General features: G+C 44.0%; 1 protein-coding gene across 1 annotated transcript in view; it reads left to right on the top strand.

The window, feature by feature from the left end:
• Window positions 1-20,763, top strand: part of LOC126319774 (ras-like GTP-binding protein Rho1) — a 275,497-nt gene that overhangs the window by 228,360 nt on the left and 26,374 nt on the right. Inside the window, exons 3-4 of the mRNA XM_049993520.1 lie at window positions 7,547-7,656; window positions 15,873-16,007. Coding sequence (XP_049849477.1) covers window positions 7,547-7,656; window positions 15,873-16,007 — 245 coding nt within the window. The remainder of the gene's footprint in view (window positions 1-7,546; window positions 7,657-15,872; window positions 16,008-20,763) is intronic.

The following is a 20,763-nucleotide window of genomic DNA, read 5'->3' as shown; positions in this document are numbered from 1 at the left end:
ATTTTGACAGTGGACCCCATTGTGATGCAGACAACTAACCTTGTAGTGTCTGCCACCGTGGTTGGCAGCATATCCGTGAGGCTTTCGCGCTTGCTAACTGAACATGTAACGGAATTCTTTCTTGGATCGTCTATCAGATGCTGCTGGTTACAGAGATACGTTTCCATTCCGCATGTTGGTATTCCAATTGCTGTGTGTATTTTTTACCGACTTTTATTTTGAAGTTCAAGCTGTATTGCTGTGCTTGAGTTCACATAATTGAATTTTTCAACTGTCATTTCGATTGCGATGCATCGGCCATTTCTGCTATATCCTTTAAGTATGCTGCACGTATTTACAACACTGAGTATGCTGATAAGATATTGATATACCGGTTTTTGTAACGTAGGCGCTGCTGCTCGTGCTTGTGATTAATGTGGTAAACGATTTCCTAACCGCAGAGTGCCATATTCTGGAGTGTGCACTCAAGTGTTCACTGACCTGCGTGAGGCTGACGCAGTGCTCAGCACCCATATTCCGTCTGAACCTGCAAACGAACCGAATGTGGGTGAACAGAAGACATTATTCCGCTGTCGGAACGTATTCCTTCAACAAGTAGACTCAAAAGCTCTTTATATATTGTTGTTCCACAAGCAAGAATGTGGAAGACGTTATGTATGCACGGCCTCTGCCCTTACTGTTTACGGCGGACTGAACACTTTCCAGAGGGAGATGAAGGTAGACGATTGGATTTTTTTATGGCTTATTGGAAATCGCTGAGCGATCCCTTTAATACTGTTTACTGATGAAGCTCCTGTGATAGTTATTAACATTGCACAAACAATTCGGCCAATAAAACAACTATAATTTACCGACAATCTTATCAGACACAACCAATATCGAATCCATTTTTAAAAAGCATCAAAATTACCAAATGCTTTCAAAATTCTTGAGACCTTATCCACGGCGGATTTATGACCAAAACTATCAGAAAAAGCAAGGCTTCGAGCACATTCATTCCAAGAGAAAACCACATCGAGACCATCGAGACACAAGCACGCTAGCAGAAAATATGCCACAGGTTTGTTTTAATTTTACGTGCTCACATTGCATGGTGACAGGCAGAATAACATACGCGGTTCACTGATTGCTACTATTACACTGAGTCAACAGCATATCGTAATGAGAAACAGTTGTAATTTTATGACAAGAGTTAGTATGCACGCACTAATGAGTAGTCATACCAGCATTGAATAGAAACGTACGTACAGAGTAACACTGCTCTCCACAAGGAGTACGATACCGATGGTATCGTGACATCGTTAACAACCATTTGCAGCCAGAATTTAGGTACGCATTGCATAACAACAAACGGACAGAACGTAATACGTTGCCCCAAGTTTTGCCTTGCGGGAAGCAACGGGACGAACATCCCTATAGCAGAGTTCGACATGCTGGAACTCCGCTACTCGACCAGCATACTTTTCTACACACTGAGGTGACAAAAGTCATAGGATTCTTCCTAATATCGTGTCGAGCTTCCTTTTTGCAGCGTAGTGCAGCAGCTCGACCTGGCATGGACTCAACAAGTCGTTGGGAGTCTCCTGCAGAAATATTGAGTCATGTTACCCCTATAGCCGTCCATAACTGCGAAAGCGTTGCCGGTGCAGGATTTCGTGCTCGAAGTGACCTCTCAATTACGTCTCATAAACCTTCGACTGGATCCGTGTCAAGCGATTTGGGTAGCCAAATCATTCGCTCGGATTGACCAGAATGTTCTTTAAATCAGTCAAGAACAAATGCGTCCGGTGACATGGTACGTTGTCATCTACACTATGTGATCAAAAGTATCCGGACACAACCAAAAATATACGTTTTTCATATTAGGTGCACTGTGCTACCACCTACTGCCAGGTACACCACATTAGCGACCTCAGTGGTCATTATACATCGTGAGAGAACAGAATGGGGCGCTCCGCGAAACTCACGGACGTCGAACGTGATCAGGTGACTGAATGTCACGTGTGTCACACGTCTGTACGCGAGATTTGCACACTCCTAAACATCCCTAGGTCCACTGTTTCCGATGTGATAGTGAAGAGGGAACGTAAAGGGACACGTACAGCACAAAAGCGTACAGGTCACACCTCGTATGTTGACTGACAGAGATCGCCGAGCGTTGAAGAGGGTCGTAATGTGTAATGGGCAGGCATCTGTTTACATCATCACACAGGAATTCCAAACTTCATCAGAAGCCACTGCAAGTACTATGACAGTTAGGCAGGAGGTGAGAAAACTTGGATTTCACGGTTGAGTGGCTGCTCATAAGACACACATCATTCCGGTAAATGCCAAACGACGCCTCGCACGATGTAAGGAGCGTAAACATTGGATGATTGAACAGTGGAAATACGTTGTGGGGAGTGACGAATCACGGTACACAATGTGGCGATCCGATGGCAGGGTGTGGGTATGGCGAAAGCTCGGTGAACGTCATGTGCCAGCGTGTCTAGTGCCAACAGTAAAATTCGGAGACGGTGGGATTATGGTGTAGTCGTCTTTCTCATGGAGGGGGTTTGCACCCGTTGTTGTTTTGCATGGCACTATCACAGCAAACGCCTACATTGATGTTTTACGCACCTTTTGCTTCCCCCTGTTGAAGAGCAATTCGGGGATGGCGATTGCATCTTTCAACACAATCGAGCACCTGTTCATAATGCACCGCCAGTGGTGGAGTAGTTACACGACAATAACATCCCTGTAATGGAGTGGCCTGCACAGAGCCCTGACCTGAATCATACCAGACCTCACCGACCAACATCGATAGCACTCCTTGAAGAACAGTCTGGCATTCCCCAAGAAACCTGTCGGCACCTGACTGAACGTATACCTGCGAGAATGGAAGCTGTCATCAAGGCTAAGGGCTGGCCAACACCATATTGAATTCCGCATTACCGATGGAGGGCGCCACTAACTTGTAAGTCATTTTCAGCCAGGTGTCCGGATACTTTTGATTACATAGTGTAGAAAAATGCCATCGTTGTTTGGGAACCAGAACTCCACGAATGGCTTCAATGATCTCGAAGTAGCAGAAAGTAACAATTTCAATCACGTTGCGTTGGACCAGAGAACCCAGTCCATTCCATGTAAACACAGCCCAGACATTTGGAGCCACCCCCAGGTTGCACAGTACCTTGTTGACAGCTTGGATCTGAAGCTTCGTGGAGTCTGCTACGCTCGAACTTACTACCAGTTCTTACCAACTGAAATTTGGACTCATTTGACTAGGAAGCGGTTTTCCTGTCGGATATGGTCTAACGTATATGGTCACGAGCCGAGGAGAGAAGATGCAGGCGTTGATGTGCTGTTAGCAAGGAGACTCGCGTCGGTCGTCTGCTGACATAGCACCTTAACGCTGAATGTCGCCGCACTGTCCTAATGAATACGTCTTCCGTACATCTCACACTGATTTCTGCGATTATTCCATGCACGGTTGCTTGTCTATTAACACTGACATTTCTATGAAAACGCGGCTGCTCTCGGTAGTTAAGTGGAGGTCGTCGGCAACTGCGTTGTCCGTGGCGAGAGTAATGCGTGAAATCTGGTATTCTCGGCACAGTCTTGACGCTGTGGATCTCGAAATACTGAATTCCTTACTATTACCGAAACAGAATGCCCAATGTGTCCAGCTCCAACTGTATTTCCGCGTCCAAAGTCTGTTAATTCCCGTTGTGCGGCTATAAACACATCGGACACCCTTTCACATGAATCACCACAATACAAACGATAGCTCCGCCAATGCACTGCTTTTTTATGTCCTGATTACACGATTATACCGCCATCTGTATGTGTGCATATCGCTATCCCATGACTTTTGTCACCTCAGCCTACAGCTGCCAACTGAACCGCGGTTGCCCGTTTACAAGTCCGTCCAGCCCGCTCATACGGCTCCTTGTGAGGTCCCCTTCTTGGCTACCGACGGCGCTGATACCGCCTCACACCCCTTGCCATCTAGTCGCGGGGCGTCTGAACTTTCCGCGGACCATGATGTCTGTGGCGGCACAAGCATTCTTGCGAGAGGTTCATTTGGCTAAAAGAACGAGTATCTTCACCCAGCACGACGGGGTCCGTGTACAATCAAGAACTCAGGTTTCGGGTGACGGCTTGATCTAAGTCTAATGCCAGCCTCAGACGAGGCGAGGCAGCTGACATTGATGTGGAGCGGCCGGGACATCCGACCTTACGAGACGAGGTGATTAACGTGATTTGCGCTCTCAGCGCACTCTAGCGGCCGTTGTTGGCTTCATTTCGCTCGTAAACTACAACATTTCTCTACGAAAATGGCCTTTGTTGAAACAGCTGCGTTAACTTTTTTTTAGCGATTCTCGAAGAAGAGTAGAAAAACCGTGAAGGAGATTCTTGACTCATCGATGGCTTAAACAGTGAACTACTGGTACAGGAACACTGCATTATGCTTTACGACGATCTGAGATATACATACCATCGGATGCTGTTCATAAACTCAGTTGAATTTTCATCCCGTTTTCGGTTTTAAAATGGGTATAGTTGAGATTTATTATCCAGTTTAGATTGAGATTCGTTTCGTAACTACATTCGAATGGAAGAGAAGATTTTTTCGAAACAGCTCACCATCGCTGCAAAAGATATTTACCAACAAGATACAAACATGAGCCAATCCAGAAACCCATTCGTGGGGTCGGCGACACGCTCGAAACTATTAGTTCTTCCCAACTGAAATCGGGACTCGTCTCACTAGGGCTGTATACTGTGGCAATTTGATGGAAGTGTTGGTGTTTTTCAGATGTCTTGAGGAAGTTATCTAGTGAAAGCCCAGTGTTGTGAGGACCAAAGTGTATTGGAATCAACTGTGAGACAGAGCCAGCCTTAAAAATTAGTGCCGAATTACATGTGCACAATAGACTGAATTAACACTTTAGAAGTTTTGCCCTAGTAGTGAACCTTCGTTTTGGATAGTCAAAATTCTTTAATCCAAAAACATTTACTATGATACAGGGTTTACGAACTACACTCATGCTCAAAAATTAAGGATAATTGCAGAATGTGGTGCTACACAACGTGGCACTACACAAAACTGGCGCTAATAGCGTAGGCACATAGGGAACACACACGACACAGGTCTGTAAGTCCACAGTATTGGTGATAAGTTGAGAAAACCGTCCCGAAACACATGTGCTACAAAACGCCGCTGTTTCCTGCGCATATACCCCGACATCAGTATGGGATATGATCACCATGCACACGTACATAGGCCGCAGAACGGGATGGCATACTCTGGATCAGGTGGTTGAGGAGCTTCCAGGGTATAGCCTCCCATTCTTGCACCAGTGCCTGTCGGAGCTCCTGAAGTGTCGCAGCGATAAGTCTACCGAGAGCATCCCAGGCGTACTCGATGGGGTTTAGGTCTGATATATTCTGTTTCAAGGTACTCCTCCACGATGGCAGCTCGGAGGAGGGGGGGGGGTGGCGTTATAATTCATCAGGAGGAATTTGGGACCCACTGCACCCCTGAAAAAGAGGACATACTAGTGCAAAATGACGTCCCGATACACCTGACCTGTTACAGTTCCTCTGTCAAAGACAGGCGCCCCACAGCATCAAACCACGACCTCCATACAGGTCCCTTTCAAGGACGTTAAGGGGTTGGTAACTGGTTCGTGGCTCACCCCAGATAAAAACCCGACGAGAATCACTGTTGAGACTATACCTGGACTCGTCCGTGAACATAACCTGGGCCCACTGTTCCAATGATCACGTACTGTGTTCTTGACACCAGGCTGGATGGGCTCTCCTGTGACCACGGTTCAGTGGAATGCACCTTGCAGGTTTCCGGGCGAAAAAACCATGTCTGTTAAGTCTTCTGTAGACTGTGTGTCTGGAGACAACTGTTACTGCGGCTGCGGAAACGTCCCGAGCGAGGCTACCTGCAGTACTCCGAGGCCGTCTGCGGGAACTGGTGGTGAGATACGGTCTTCTTGTGGTGTTGTATACTGTGGACGTCCCGTAATGTGGCACCTGGACACGTTTCCTCTCTACTGGAATCGTTGCCATAATCTTGAGATCACACTTCGTGGCACACGGAGGGCCCATGCTACGACCTGCTGTGTTTGACCAGCCTCCAGTCGCCCCAGTATTCTATCCCTCATAAAATCATCAATACGTGTTCTTTGAGCCAGTGTCAACACACAGTCGCCATTAGCACGTCTGAAAACGTCTGCTGCACCGTACTCTGACATGCACCAACACACCTCTTCATATGTGGACTGCTGTCAGCGCCACCGTGCGACGACCGCAGGTCAAATGCACCGCATGGTCATACCCCGAGGTGATTTAAACCCGCAGGCCGCCAACCGGAGCGTTGTTTCACCATGTATCAGCATTATCCTTAATTTATGAGCATGAGTGTACTTTACGCAACAGCACAATTTGCATGACTCCGAATGTTTACAAAGTTTAATTGCACAAAAAATAGAAATGATATGACATCAAATTATTGGTAGACAGTTGAAACACTCATTAAGGACAAATTATGGTAACTCAAACAACAGTTGGTGAAGTAAACTGGTGGGGAATTGAAATTTTCTGAACTCTTTCTTCCTTTCCATGTGAAATTATCGCATACCTGCCTACACATTAATAAGTGATTACGTGACTTGAAAGAGAAACTAAAATTAATCATGCAGCTGTGACAGTACTGTCGAACCTGTTGAGGCTACACCAAAGACGATGTTGACTGGCTAAGTTCCGTTCATCCTACCGCGCCAGTGCTGCAAGTTACTCTTATCACAGACGTTGATGTAACGTGAGCAGACCGCCACTGGCTTAGCTGGCGTACCTAGAAGTGCTCTGCTGAAAACCTGAACACTGGACTACATCTATCTCCGCTGCAGAGGAGAGTTCTCATTGAAGTCTACCACGCTTTCCTGTGCCACATCTGACACACAAGATTCTCTAGTTCCACGTCCGAAACACAAGCGTCAACTCCTTTCTTCATAAATTAAAATGAAGACTGCTTTTTGCAGTAATATTTTGCGCAATTGTTTTGTTATTAAAAATCTTCTACCAGAAACTGGCGAAAACTCAAATCCGATAAAGTCTCAGGCAACAGATGTTGGTTTGCCTTTTCATTGCGTGGGAATAAGTACAACGATTTGGTACAGTGATTTATGTATCCGCATACGCTGACTTAGCGCCATGCAAGGAAATGACCGAACTTGCTCTACCTAGATAAAAAGAATTGTGCTCTAGAATTACATACTTGAAAAACAGATAAATTTAATCTGTGTCACTATGAAGTACTTGTAGATTCAGGCAAAATAATCTTAGATTAATACACAGAACTGTGAATGGCTTCTACACAAGAATAGAGGCGGAGGGCATAAGAAACATATGTAGTGTATACAACGCTGCCATCTTTGACGTTACAGGCAGTTTTATTCCAACTATTCTCGATGATGTGCAGATGTTAAGTGTATCCATTGGCCGTTTCTTGAAAACGGTGGCAAACTTTAATTTTGTCTGCTTGTAGGTTCTGCGGCTTACGATACGGTGCGACCTTTGGCCTATCAGGATGCAAAGGTGTTCCTGTTGTGCTTCAGGGTCAGTGATCCCGACTCCCTTGACAACGCTGTCAACAAGGTGAGTCGTCTTAACTTTGTGGTATCTGAACTCTTGTGTCTCGGCTACAAGACTGGTGTATATTTGTTTCTATCATTGTTATTATGGTTATTGCTTATTATTACCTAGCATATAATATTACGCGATAGAAAAAAGTTTCCTTTAGATTCATGCATACGATTATAGATTTACCTTTTCATTACGTTCCTCGTTGTACATGTACTGGAGTTTCTTGCATCTACAGGATGATCCAAAAGTGAAGCAGCCGTAAATTAAAAAAAAATGGGAAAATGAATGTCATACCGGCGGGAATGTTTGTGTTGGGAACGGATGAGCTTCTGGGAGACGCGTAGCACCTGACATCCGAGCAGTTTCCCGTCATTTTGATGTCTGAATTGAGTTAGTTCTGTACGAACGAACACTCGCTTTTCCCTGGCTGAACGTGAGTTAGTTCTTGAAACTTTAGGATAGCTTTCTCTGAAACAAGGGCGCCTATCAGATCAACGCACAGTGGCTCGTTTCAGAAATCTTGGTAGTTTGAATGAATGTGAATGTTCCGGCCGATCTTCGTTGTTAAATGATGCCTCAATGGAAAATGTCTGCGCATCCTTGCTATGTTCTTCAAAAAAGTCTCTAACAAAACTGTGTCATCGAACTGAAATGTATTACGAAAGTGTTCGCAGAGCCATAAAGAAGCTGAAATTCCGTCCGTATCGCATTTGCTTTGTGTACGAGCTTCGAGAACCTGATAGAGGAAAAAGACGACACTAACGTCAATTTTTTGCATTTTATTTGCAACAATTTTCGGGTGTTGGTTTATGTTTTCTGTTCTAGTGCAGCATGACTTCATTTACTTAACTATGTAAATAGTCAGAAAGACAGATACTGGATATACGAAAAGCCTCACATTTCACTTGAGACTCCATTACATTTACAGAGGGATGGACTTTGGTGTGCCGTTCCGCGCAAGAGAATTGTAGGCCCAAATTTTTTCTTGGAAACGGTAATAGCTGAACGTTACCATTACATCATCATGCAATTCGTAGCATTGTTACAGGCTAATAAACGACACTGCTAGCTGCAGCATGATGATCCAACGGTGCACATGGGGGACAGAACCATTATAATGACAATGTTGTGTGAATTCTTTGGCGAACACATTATTTCTCGTGGCCTGTGGCCGGCTAGATTCGCAGATTTATCTCCGCTCGATGTTTGTCTTTGGGGACACCTGAATGGTAACGTGTACAAGATTAACCATCACACAATCGAGCAACTGATGCCCAACGGCAAAGACGAAATACCCTACATTAGTGTAGCGACCATCCAAAATGTAGCAGCTTACATGAAGAAACGTGTTGAGGCGTTTGCTGTAGCACACCGAGGACATATCCAGCATCTGTTACGAGAAAATATATACTGTGAGTGTATGCATTATAGGTGTATTAATTAAGATTAGAATTTTTTGAATTTGGGGTTGCGTATCTTCTGGCTCATCGTGTACATCAATAGCTCTATCAGGATGACTACATCTCTGAGGCCTGCATGTAGACTGGCTTGCTCGAGACGGTTGTAGGTGTAATTCTACCTCCGGAATCACATGGCTGTGTCCATATTGATTCTATCAGCTCACTAAGATTGTTTATGTTTTTCTTGTGTTTTGCAGGGAGATGAATTATCAGTGTGAAATGTAGTGCGGCAAGTTTAATTAGCGGGCTATACGCAGTGATCTCTGGCCTTTTACCTGGTTCGACGAAGACTGCCCCAAGGAGCCATAACATAGGCCTTATAAACCTAACTCTTTCTATTACTTGTTGTTTGGGGAAAATAAATTGCAGAACTCTTGTAACTAAGGCTGGGTCAGTGAAGTTCAAAGAGAACTTAATAAGATCAAATACGATACATCGGTAACTGGAGCTGGCCGAAGAAAAGTTATGGCAAACACAATTAAAACAAAATTAGGTTTCCCCGTAGTCGCAAAGAAGAAAATTAAAACATTGTTACAGACATAGAAGATATCCTTCACAGAGAAACAAAATTTATTCTAGACGAGACAAAAGATACTCCGTGGAAATCTTGTAATTCTGCGCATAGTTATGATACTGTGTGTGTAGGGGGGAGGGGGCGCAGGTATTAATACGAAGGTAGCACACACAATAAAGGACAGATCCTAAGTAGGAGGCTTCATAAAAAATACTAGAAAGTCAGAGACCATAATTGCGAACTACTAGTATTTGCCGAAAAGATCAGCATCTTTGTGCTGAAGAAAGCGCATACAAAATAGACATTACAGGGATCAAACGGATCACAATTAAACTAACAATAAGTATTAAACCTTATTACTGGATGTGAGGGTTTTGAATCACCTTCGAATTTAAAGTGATTGCAGATCCATAGATGTAAAACTACTGCGACCTACCGACGGCCTATATTACAAAGGGTGACAGGAGCCATGCAAGCTTACCCTTTAGTATTCTCTTTGTTGATGTAGAGTATCACTGTGTTTTCAGCAAGGATGAACACTTGAAAAATAACTGAAGACTGAAACTGTAGTAGTGGATATTGTAATAGATTGTACAGACGCTGTAGAATAAAGTCATTTAGAAAAGAAAACAACTTGCGAAATATGAATTCATACGAGTGGCGTTCACTAAGTAATGCAACACATTTTTTGCCCATTTTCTGTTGAAAAGATGCGAAATCTGTTGTGGGACGTTGTGGAATGTTCCCACTTCAGCCTATATAGTTGGTGCTATGCGTATCTTTCAATACGGCGTCTGCAACGGAGGTACGTTTCAAGCAGAGAGCTTTCTTTGAGTTTCTTTTGGTGAAAAACCTCAGCATCACTGATATTCATAGGCACTTGTCGAATGTCTACGGAGACCTACCAGTAAACAACAGCACTGTGAGTCGTTGAGAGAGGTATCTACCGTCATCACAACAAGGCCGCGTAAAGCTATCCGACCTAACGCGTGGCGGCCGATCCACACTGCTGTGAATGCTGCAGTGTTGGAACGTGCGGACACTCTCATTCCAGGTGATCGACGGATCATGGTGAAACACTTCGCGGCTCAGCCCCCTGTCTGTTGGTAGTACTGACATACTCACTGACCAGTCGGGGTACTCGAACCTGTTTGCCCGCTGGGTTCCTCGCCGCCTCACGGAAGACCATAAAGAGGAACGAAGGACCATCTGTGCAGAACTGTTCGCGCGTTACGAGGTACATAGTGATCGGTTATTATTGAACATCGCCAAAAGCGGTAAAACATTAGTTCATCACCTCGAACCTGGAACAAAACAGCAGTCCATGGAGTGCCGTCTCACCACCTCTCCTCGGAATAAAATATTCAAAGCCACACACTCTGCCTGGGACTCACTAGCGGTTTTTCTGTTCGATGTCCTGTCTCATGGTGCGACGATCAACTGTGAAGTGAAGTGTAATGTGCCACCCTAAGGAAGTTGAAGCAACGACTTCAGCGTGTTCGGCGCCACAAAAATGAAACGAACGTTTCCTTCGTCATGACAACACAAGGCCTCATACAAGCACACGAGAGGATCTCACAAAACTTCAGTGGACTATTCTTCCGCATCCACCCTACAGCCCGGATGTCTCACTTTCCGACTTCCATCTGTTTGGCCCGGTGAAGGATGAACTCCGCGGGATGTAGTAAGTGGATGATGGGGAGGTTACTGATGCAGCAACACGTTGGCTCCGACGTCGACCAGTGAGTTGCTACCAGGCGGGTATACAGGCCCTCACAATAATGCGGCTTACGGCCGTCGCACTGAACGGAAATTACGTTGAGAAATAAGGTTTCGTAGCGAATACAGTGGGGACTGGTATAGTTTGCCTAAAGCCGACCTGCTTTCAGAAAAAAAGTGTTGCATTACTTATTGAACCCAGTCGTACTCGTACATTTTAAGACTTTATTTAAGAAGAGGAAATTCTGTACGTGTATATTAAGTAAGATGTTCATTACTTTACAAATTAAGACTATAGAGAAATAGATGGAAGGAGTAAATACTGAACTAATTAGTTTTGCAAATAACAAAGCAGGTGCAGGTACAAAGAGAGCGACAAGTGAAAGGAAACATCAAGTATAACAAATGAAGACAAATCACGGGAAGCACTAGGACAAATAGTTTAAAAAGTCCAGAAAATCCTATCAACATCCCAGTAGGCGAATTCAGTATGGAGCTAGACAAAGAAAGGAAGTACAAGAAAAAACTGTAGAATTCCTAGCACATAAATGGACTAACCAGGACGAAAGAAGGTTATTCAATCTTAAAACCATGCCAGCACACTTCAAAAAGAAACGGAGACAACAGATAAAATGGATATCACCGAACTCATTCATCTGTAGATTCCAGATTGATCATGTAGCAATATCTTATATATGCTAAAGAGAAGTTACGAACGTTCAAATTAGAAAAACTGACAAGAGGAAAACTACTTTTAAACTTCAGAGGTTCACAAAAAAGAGGATCCAAACCCTCAAGTTTGATACTAGCAGCATCTAACAGTGTCTCATAGAAGAACTAGAGAAAAAGCAGTCAAACAGCTACATGCAACTCAAAAGCAAAATTATCGTAACAGCGCAAACACTAATTCCTCTGCAGAAAAGGAAAAATCACCATTGATGGAATGAGGACTGAGAGTATGAAAGTCAGTCTAGACAGAATGAGCACAACTGATGGAGTATTATTACAGAAATCAACTGCAAAACATTCCTGACATTGAGGAAAGAGACAGCTAAATTAATCATACAGACAAGAAACGCTACAGAACAGATGTAAATAACGACAAGGGGATCTCACTAATGTCAACTGCCTCAAAGTTTTATTCTAGCGTCTTCTCGATAGAGGACAGAAGCAACAGGAATCAAACCTTGGAGGATATCTGGGAGGATTCAGACCAGGTTGGTCATGCCCAGAGAAAATCACGAACAGAAAGGTAATCCTTAGATATCAGGGAATTTGTAGCAAAATTTAGTCTGCAGATTTGTTGATTAAAAAAAAATCCTATGACTGAGTCGTCCGCTGATCACTCTTCCCGATATTAAAAGAACAACGTGTAGTTCTGGAAGCACTTGCAGTTATAAAACAGACACTGATAGACACAAAAAACAGAATTACATTTGTTTTGGAACCCTTTCGCGATCAAAATGGGAGTAAGGCAAGGAGATGGGCTGTCTCTATAAGTTTTTAACGATGTTCTTGAGAAAGTGATACAAGAAAGGTGCAAACAGAAATCAGTCCTCAAAACTGGCCAACCAATGACTTTAAGCAAAGTGCACGTAATGCTAGGCATAATGATAGGTTAGGCGAATGGGGGGTGAGACTCAGAGATCATTTGCAGGCGCCATGTTAGTATTGCGTAACTGTTGCGAACCTTGTAATTTTTTGGGAGGATCTGAGGTCATTCACGATTCATCCGCTAACACAGTAGGCATGTTTTAGTTAACCATTCTTTCGGTGCAATCACAGGACTGCGAATTTGTACCTTCACAGCTAATTGATTATATCAAGACCTCACATGTTCCATTAGCTTCAGGTCTTTTCCATGATATTCGTGTCTTTCATATTAATCGGCTATTCATTCTACGTTCTTGTCGTTGCTCGACTTCAGGTAAATCTTGTAATAAAATTTACATTGGAGCGACAAAAAGTCATGGGACAGCGAGATGGCGACAGTATCGCGTACACAATGTGCCAAAGGACAGTGCATTTGCGAAGCTTTCATTTCTAGTCAGTTGATTAATGAGAAAATGTTTCCGACGTTGTTATGGCCGCAAGACGGGAATTAACAGACTCTGAACGTGGAAACATATTTGCAGCTAGATGCATGGGACTTTTCATTTAGGCAATCGTTAGGGAATTCAATATTCCGAGATATATCGTTAATGGACTATGGCAGCAGCCTGTTGGACCCTAGACAGCTAGAAAACCGTCCGCTGGTCAGATGAGCCCGACTGCAGATGGTAAGAGCTGATGGTAGGGTTCGAGCATGGCACAGACCCAACGAAACCACAGTAGGCATGTTTTAGTTAACCATTCTTTCGGTGCAATCACAGGACTGCGAATTTGTACCTTCACAGCTAATTGATTATATCAAGACCTCACATGTTCCATTAGCTTCAGGTCTTTTCCATGATATTCGTGTCTTTCATATTAATCGGCTATTCATTCTACGTTCTTGTCGTTGCTCGACTTCAGGTAAATCTTGTAATAAAATTTACATTGGAGCGACAAAAAGTCATGGGACAGCGAGATGGCGACAGTATCGCGTACACAATGTGCCAAAGGACAGTGCATTTGCGAAGCTTTCATTTCTAGTCAGTTGATTAATGAGAAAATGTTTCCGACGTTGTTATGGCCGCAAGACGGGAATTAACAGACTCTGAACGTGGAAACATATTTGCAGCTAGATGCATGGGACTTTTCATTTAGGCAATCGTTAGGGAATTCAATATTCCGAGATATAGCGTTAATGGACTATGGCAGCAGCCTGTTGGACCCTAGACAGCTAGAAAACCGTCCGCTGGTCAGATGAGCCCGACTGCAGATGGTAAGAGCTGATGGTAGGGTTCGAGCATGGCACAGACCCAACGAAACCATGGACCCAAATTGTCAACAAGGCACTGTGTGGTCGGGCTGTGTCAACATGGAATGAACTGGATCCTCTGGTCCAACTGAACCAATCTTCGGCTTCTTGGAGACTCTTTGCAACCATTAACTGACTTTATGTTCCCAAACGACGATGGAATGGTGATGGTGGTGATAAGTTCCTACAGGACCCAAACCGCTGAGGTCATCTGTCCCTAGGCTCACACACTGCTTAATCTGACTTAAACCAACTTACGCTAAGGACAATGCATACACCCATGCCCGAGGGAGGACTAGAACTTCCGACGGGGAGGAATCCGCGCGAAACATGGCAAGGCGCCGAAGACCGCGCGGCTACACCACGCAGCGACGATGGAACATTTATGGATGACAGTGAGCCATGTTACTAGTCCACAACTGTTCGTGATTGGTTTGAAGAATATTCTCGGCAGTTTGTCCACCCACATGGTCCGACATGTACCCCAACGAACATATGTGGCTCATAATAGAGAGGTCAGTTCCTCCACAAAATCCTGCAACCCCAGCACTTTCGCAATTTTGAATGATTATAGAATCAGCATGGCTCAATATTTCTGCAGGGGACTTCCAACGACTTATTGAGTCTATGCCACTTCGATTTGCTGCGCTACACCGCAACAAAGGGAGACCGACTCGATGCTAGGAGGTATCCTACGACTTTTGTCATTTCAGTGCATATTCATGTCATTGAATTGTAGAACCCTGGTTTCCAATCCTATTACATTTCATAGTCAGACGATTTTTCTTCTTAATTCTACATTGCTATATGGTTCATGTATGACTCATGTTTGATGAGGGCCACCCTTTATAATTGATTTTATCGGTTGTGCAAAGTTGTAATTAAAATATACAGGGTGTTACAAAAAGGTACGGCCAAACTTTCAGGAAACATTCCTCACACACAAAGAAAGAAAATATGTTATGTGGACATGTGTCCGGAAACTCTTACTTTCCATGTTAGAGCTCATTTTATTACTTCTCTTCAAACCACATTAATCATGGAATGGACACAACAGAACGTATCAGCGTGATTTCAAACACTTTGTTAGAGGAAATGTTAAAAATGTCCTCCGTTAGCGAAGATGCATGCTTCCACCCTCCGTCGCATGGAATTCCTGATGCGCTGATGCAGCCCTGGAGAATGGCGTATTGTATCACAGCCGTCCAAGAGTCTATACATTTGGAACCGGAGTTGCGTAGACAAGAGCTTTCAAATGCCCCCATAAACGAAAGTCAAGAGGGTTGAGGTTAGGAGAGCGCGGAGGCCATGGAATTGATCCGCCTCTACCAATCCATCGGTCACCGAATCTGTTGTCGAGAAGCGTACGAACAGTTCGTCGGAAATGTGCAGGAACTCAATCGTGCATGAACCACATGTTGTGTCGTACTTGTAAAGGCACATGTTCTAGCAGCACAGGTAGAGTATCCTGTATGAAATCATGATAACGTACTCCATTGACCGTAGGTGGACGACGAAACTAAAATGTTTCCTGAAAGTTTGGCCGTACCTTTTTGTAACACCCTGTATGTGCCTGTAAAAGTATACGTGTCACAGCCGTCCACTAGCACAGTGATGGTTGCCTTGTGTGCAGTGGTACCCGGAGATCCGGCAGCACTGCGACAACACGCCGGTAATCCTGTGCGGCTGCCAGAGCGACCTGCGGAACGACATCGAGACCATCTCTGCGCTGGCCAAGCTGCATCACGCGCCCGTCTCATCGGAGCAGGTGAGTCAACCTGCCCTCCTATTGCTGACGCCATACGAGCCAGATATCAGTCAAACGTGATAGACATGGCTCTAGTATCCCAGCGGTCCTTCCTGCTGCTTAACCACTGGGCCTCTCACCATTTACGAGCAAATGTAAACATCTATAGATGAAGCAAAGCAACAGTAGGATTTATCTGGATGAACTAATCTTTACGAGAGCGAACTGTGTGATAACTCACTAAATTAACACTAGAATCTATAGTACTGTACGGCACTTCACTGGCGAGAGGTTACTCTCTTTCGTGTCCTAACCCCTACACTTATAACAGAGTGATCATAACGTTGAGTTACTCCTAGGTTTCCTTCGTGGCACACTGTTATCACCTTGTACAAATCGGAACTTGTATTTGAATATCCCTTTCGGGAAGCTGCTTCTTGCATTAAGCACAGAGCAGCATGACAGATCTCAGCATCCTACACTGTTTGCAAAATCGTTGTCCGTGCTATTTGTAATCGACACCTGTGACCTGTAGGTGTAACACCACCTATACAGTATAGCTACCACCTGTGGAAGACTGGTTAGTGCACGTGAGGTTCGTCTATTGCCTTTAGTTATTGCCCAAAGGCTGGTTCGATACAGCTCTCAATGCTGATCTATTCTATTTATTCTCTGTACAACTTCTGCCATAGGGATTTCAGAAAGTAGTTTCGCAATGTATTTCCACGCTGAGACCACTGCCCAAGTGTGGTGCATTGTCATAGGAGAGTAAATAATCCAGGTTTCTGCAGGATAGGTATCGTGCGGTTACAAATACAGTCTGTTTAAAAAAGAACTCCCTAGTTTCAGTGTGTCCTAGAATCTGTACAAATTGACATACATTATTCTAGTTTGTGGTGGTTGATTCGTCAACTCTCCAAGTTTAGCTCTCCTGCAGTTGGCAGGTCTGCTTGACCTTGAGACGACACCAGTGCTGTTTTATTCCTCTGTTCCCTCGGTTCAGTCCAGGCAGGTGTGCAGTGCAGTGCAGAGCAACTCAACAACTATGTGAACTCCGCAACAGAAAGCGCAGTGTGTTATTTGGCTTCTGAAAACGGAGTCAGTTATAACAATGCAACGTAATTTTGGACGTCAGTGTAGTGGTGAACCACCTACAGCAAAAACTATCCGTCATTGGCTAAAGTCTTTCGTGAAAACCGGTAGTGTTTTAAAAGCAAAATCACGAGGAAGACCGAGAACTTCTGAAGATGTTGCTGAACAAATCCGTGTTTCGTGTGCTTGGAGCCTGAGGAAGTCATTGGCCAGACGTAGTCTAAAATTAGGAGTGCCTAAAGGTACTGTGTATGATGCTGTGCGTAAAAGGCTTAAGTTGCGCGCCCACGAATTGCAACTGTTACATGAAATAAAACCAACCAATAAAATTGAAAGGTATGAGTTTGCTGTTGGCTTCCTACACAGAATTGATGATGATGATGTCAATTTAAAAAAAATTCTCTTTTGTGATAAGGCTACATTTCATGTCAGTGGAACAGTTTAATCGTCATAGCTGTAGAATTTGGGAGGCAGAGCATCCACATCAAGTTATTCAGCGTCAACATAACTCTATCAAAGTTAGTGTCTGGTGCAGTTTGATGGAAGATCGTGTGATGGGTCCTCTCATTTTTGCAGAAAAAAACAATAAATGGGAACATTTACTGTGACATGCTGACAGAGTACGTCTTTACCCAAGTGGAGATATTGAGGCGGAAAAGGGGCTTGTGTTTTTTAAACAGGATGACGCCCCACCTCATTACAGTAACCATGTGCGTGTGGCTTTTGACACTCGCTTTCCAGGAAGGTGGATAGGAAGGGCTGGCCCAATACCTTGGCCACCACGAAGCCCAGACTTAACCCCACTGAACTTTTTCTTTTGGGGCCACATAAAAAATGTTGTGTTCAGCGAAAAGATCAGAGATATCAATCATTTACGGGAAAGAATCGTCCCAGCGGTTGGGACAGTTACACCTGAAATGTTGGTGTGTGTGTGTGAGTCCCTAAGGGTCCAAAGTGCTTATGTCATCGTTCCCTAGACTTACACACTAACTTAAACTAATTTGTGCTAAGAACAACACGCACACCCATGCGCGAGGGAGGACTCAAACCTCTGGCGCAAGGGGCCGCGCAATCTATGACATGGTGCCTTAAACCATACGGCCACTCCGCGCTGCTGATATGTTGGTGAATGCGTGGTGAGAAGTGGAATATCGTCTCGACGTGGGCAGGGCAGCAAATGGGTCCCACGTTGACGTCTACTAGCATTGAACAAAACTAGAAGGAATTCTCTTCCTTCATATGTACTTATTGCTGTAATTTTTCGTCAATTTCCCCATTATATTTATACTTGAAACTAGGATGTTCTGTTTCAAACACCCTGTATTATTGCACAAGTCTGTATCGTTTTTTCTCAACACGTAGCAATCGTACAGGGAAAAGGATTACAAACACCGCCTCTCGACAGTGATTGCCGATTTTTGGCTGAAATCTGCTGTTTGTGGAAAATTCTAACATAAAAGAGACTTGTATGAATTCAGAGTCTCGCGGCGATAACATTGAATAAAGTGTTCTCTGGTTTCCAACCGCGTCAATTGGTTAAAACTACACGAGCTTTCGGCCAAGCACTCCTTGGCCATTGTCAAGTGTTATGACTGCCAGTGCTCGCACTAACGGCTTCTGGGACAGTTTAATACAGCAACCTATTAAAATAGAAGTTACCACAAACACCCCGAATAGAGACGGTGGCTTACTGCTCAGCGCTGCGTGGGATCCAGCGATCGCGTGGTTGAAGCGGGCACATCGAACGCCACTCAAAACATGCCCATATATGTGGCAATGTCACGGGCACCAGTGACGTCACAGCCGGTAGCTAGCGTATATAAGGGCGCACCACAGCGCAATGGCAATCATAACACTTGACAATGTCCAAGGAGTGCTTGGCCGAAAGCTCGTGTAGTTTTAACCAATTGACGCGGTTGGAAACCAGAGAACATTTTATTCAATAAAAGAGACTTAACTGTCATGGGCAAAAGGGCATTATGGGCGGCTGGTTTCATAACTGTATTTTACTAAGCTGACTTAATTAATCACGAATAAGGAACTTCTTTTTCATTTTATCTTTTTACAAATATCATTTTCCTGCATCAACATACTTATTACCTGGATAATTTGTACGTAGCATAGTCATACATAATAACCGTGGCCATTGCGGTAATCTATTCTCTCTGCCCGTGGTACATGTTCATTTTTCTAAACGAATGTACTGTCCAAAACGATAAAGATATTTGTCATTGTCACCTTATCTATTGCTGCTACGACCTAACGTTGTTACTGTAATTGAAAATGTTGATCCTACTGACGACACTGAGAGACCATAATATCTCCCTATCGCACAAGCCGAGACAAACATTCCGAATGCAAAACACATTTTTGGATACCGGGATGTATATACAAGAATGTATCATGAATCCATCGTTATTATTTCGCGTCGTTCGGCTCATTTTTAAAGATGCTTTCTCTTCATTCCCACAACTAACCTTATCCCAATGACTAAACTTCTTATAAGTACAGCGATTATATGAAACTATAAAGGTGCATAAGTTCGCACAGGTACCCTGTCACGAATAACAGGTCCATCACCATGTGCACTTGGAGTGACACGGCAACTGGAAACGTACTTCAAATTTGAAATACGTAGGACTGTAAGATTCTTGAAGTAGAAACATCCAGATTTCTCATAGATTCATCGTGAATTTCTGTTGGTATATGGATTAAATGCAGTGTCGCTTCCAGCCCCGGTGAAGATAAAGTGCAAATGTCGTGTGACTAGGGCCTCCCGTCGGGTAGACCATTCGCCGGGTGCAAGTCTTTCGATTTGACGCCAATTCAGCGACTTGCGCGTCGATGGGGATGATATGATAATGATTATGACAACACAACACCCAGTCCCTGAGCAGAGAAAATCTCCGGCGCAGCTGGGAATCGAACCCGGGGCCTTAGGATTGACATTCTGTCACGCTACCACTCAGCTATTGGGGGCGGACCCCGGTGAAGATGAAATGGTGCCAACAATTTAACCATGACCACACAGACGTGGGTGATGCCAACTGGGAAGTTCTAATCTTACACAGGCGATTTCTGTTCTCTCGGCGGGCTGAAAGAACATTTGGGGGAAAGAAATTTTTCAACTATCAGTACGTTCACGAAACAGTTCTTGAATGGCTCCGCGACCAAGGAGCGGGTATCTGGTGTCAGGAACTGAAAGATTGGTAGAGCGGTCCAACCGCCGTTTATAGAGATTTGGTGACAGTTGAAAACTAGTGCCATTTGTCTGTGTCACTGTGAAGTGTAGTGTGGCCTTCAGTAACATAATAATGTTTAACTTACGTTCTGAAATCCCTTCGTGTATGCATTTGAAACTGTTCACTTTAATCTACCATTGATCTCGCTCTGCGATAGATATCACACAAAATTTCTTTGGTTACTAAACTGAGCAGTTCTTGATGCCTCAGAATGCTTCCTATCAACCGCACTCTTCTTTTAGTCAAATTTATTTTACTTTCGATTTCGGTTCAGTAGTTCTTCATTAGTTACTCTATTTTGGTGTATAATCTTCATTTTACGAAGTTTCTCCATACTTTTTTCTTGGTAATTAGGTTTCTGGTATCCTCATAATGTGACCAAAAACAAAGAGTGCCTTTTCTTCCGTATAACATCTGTAAAGAGCTACAGTTCGCGCTGTACA

This window comes from Schistocerca gregaria, chromosome 2, assembly GCF_023897955.1.
Source record: "Schistocerca gregaria isolate iqSchGreg1 chromosome 2, iqSchGreg1.2, whole genome shotgun sequence".
In the NCBI taxonomy this organism is placed as follows: Eukaryota; Metazoa; Arthropoda; class Insecta; order Orthoptera; family Acrididae; genus Schistocerca; species Schistocerca gregaria.
This window is presented reverse-complemented; position numbering and strand designations above follow the sequence as displayed.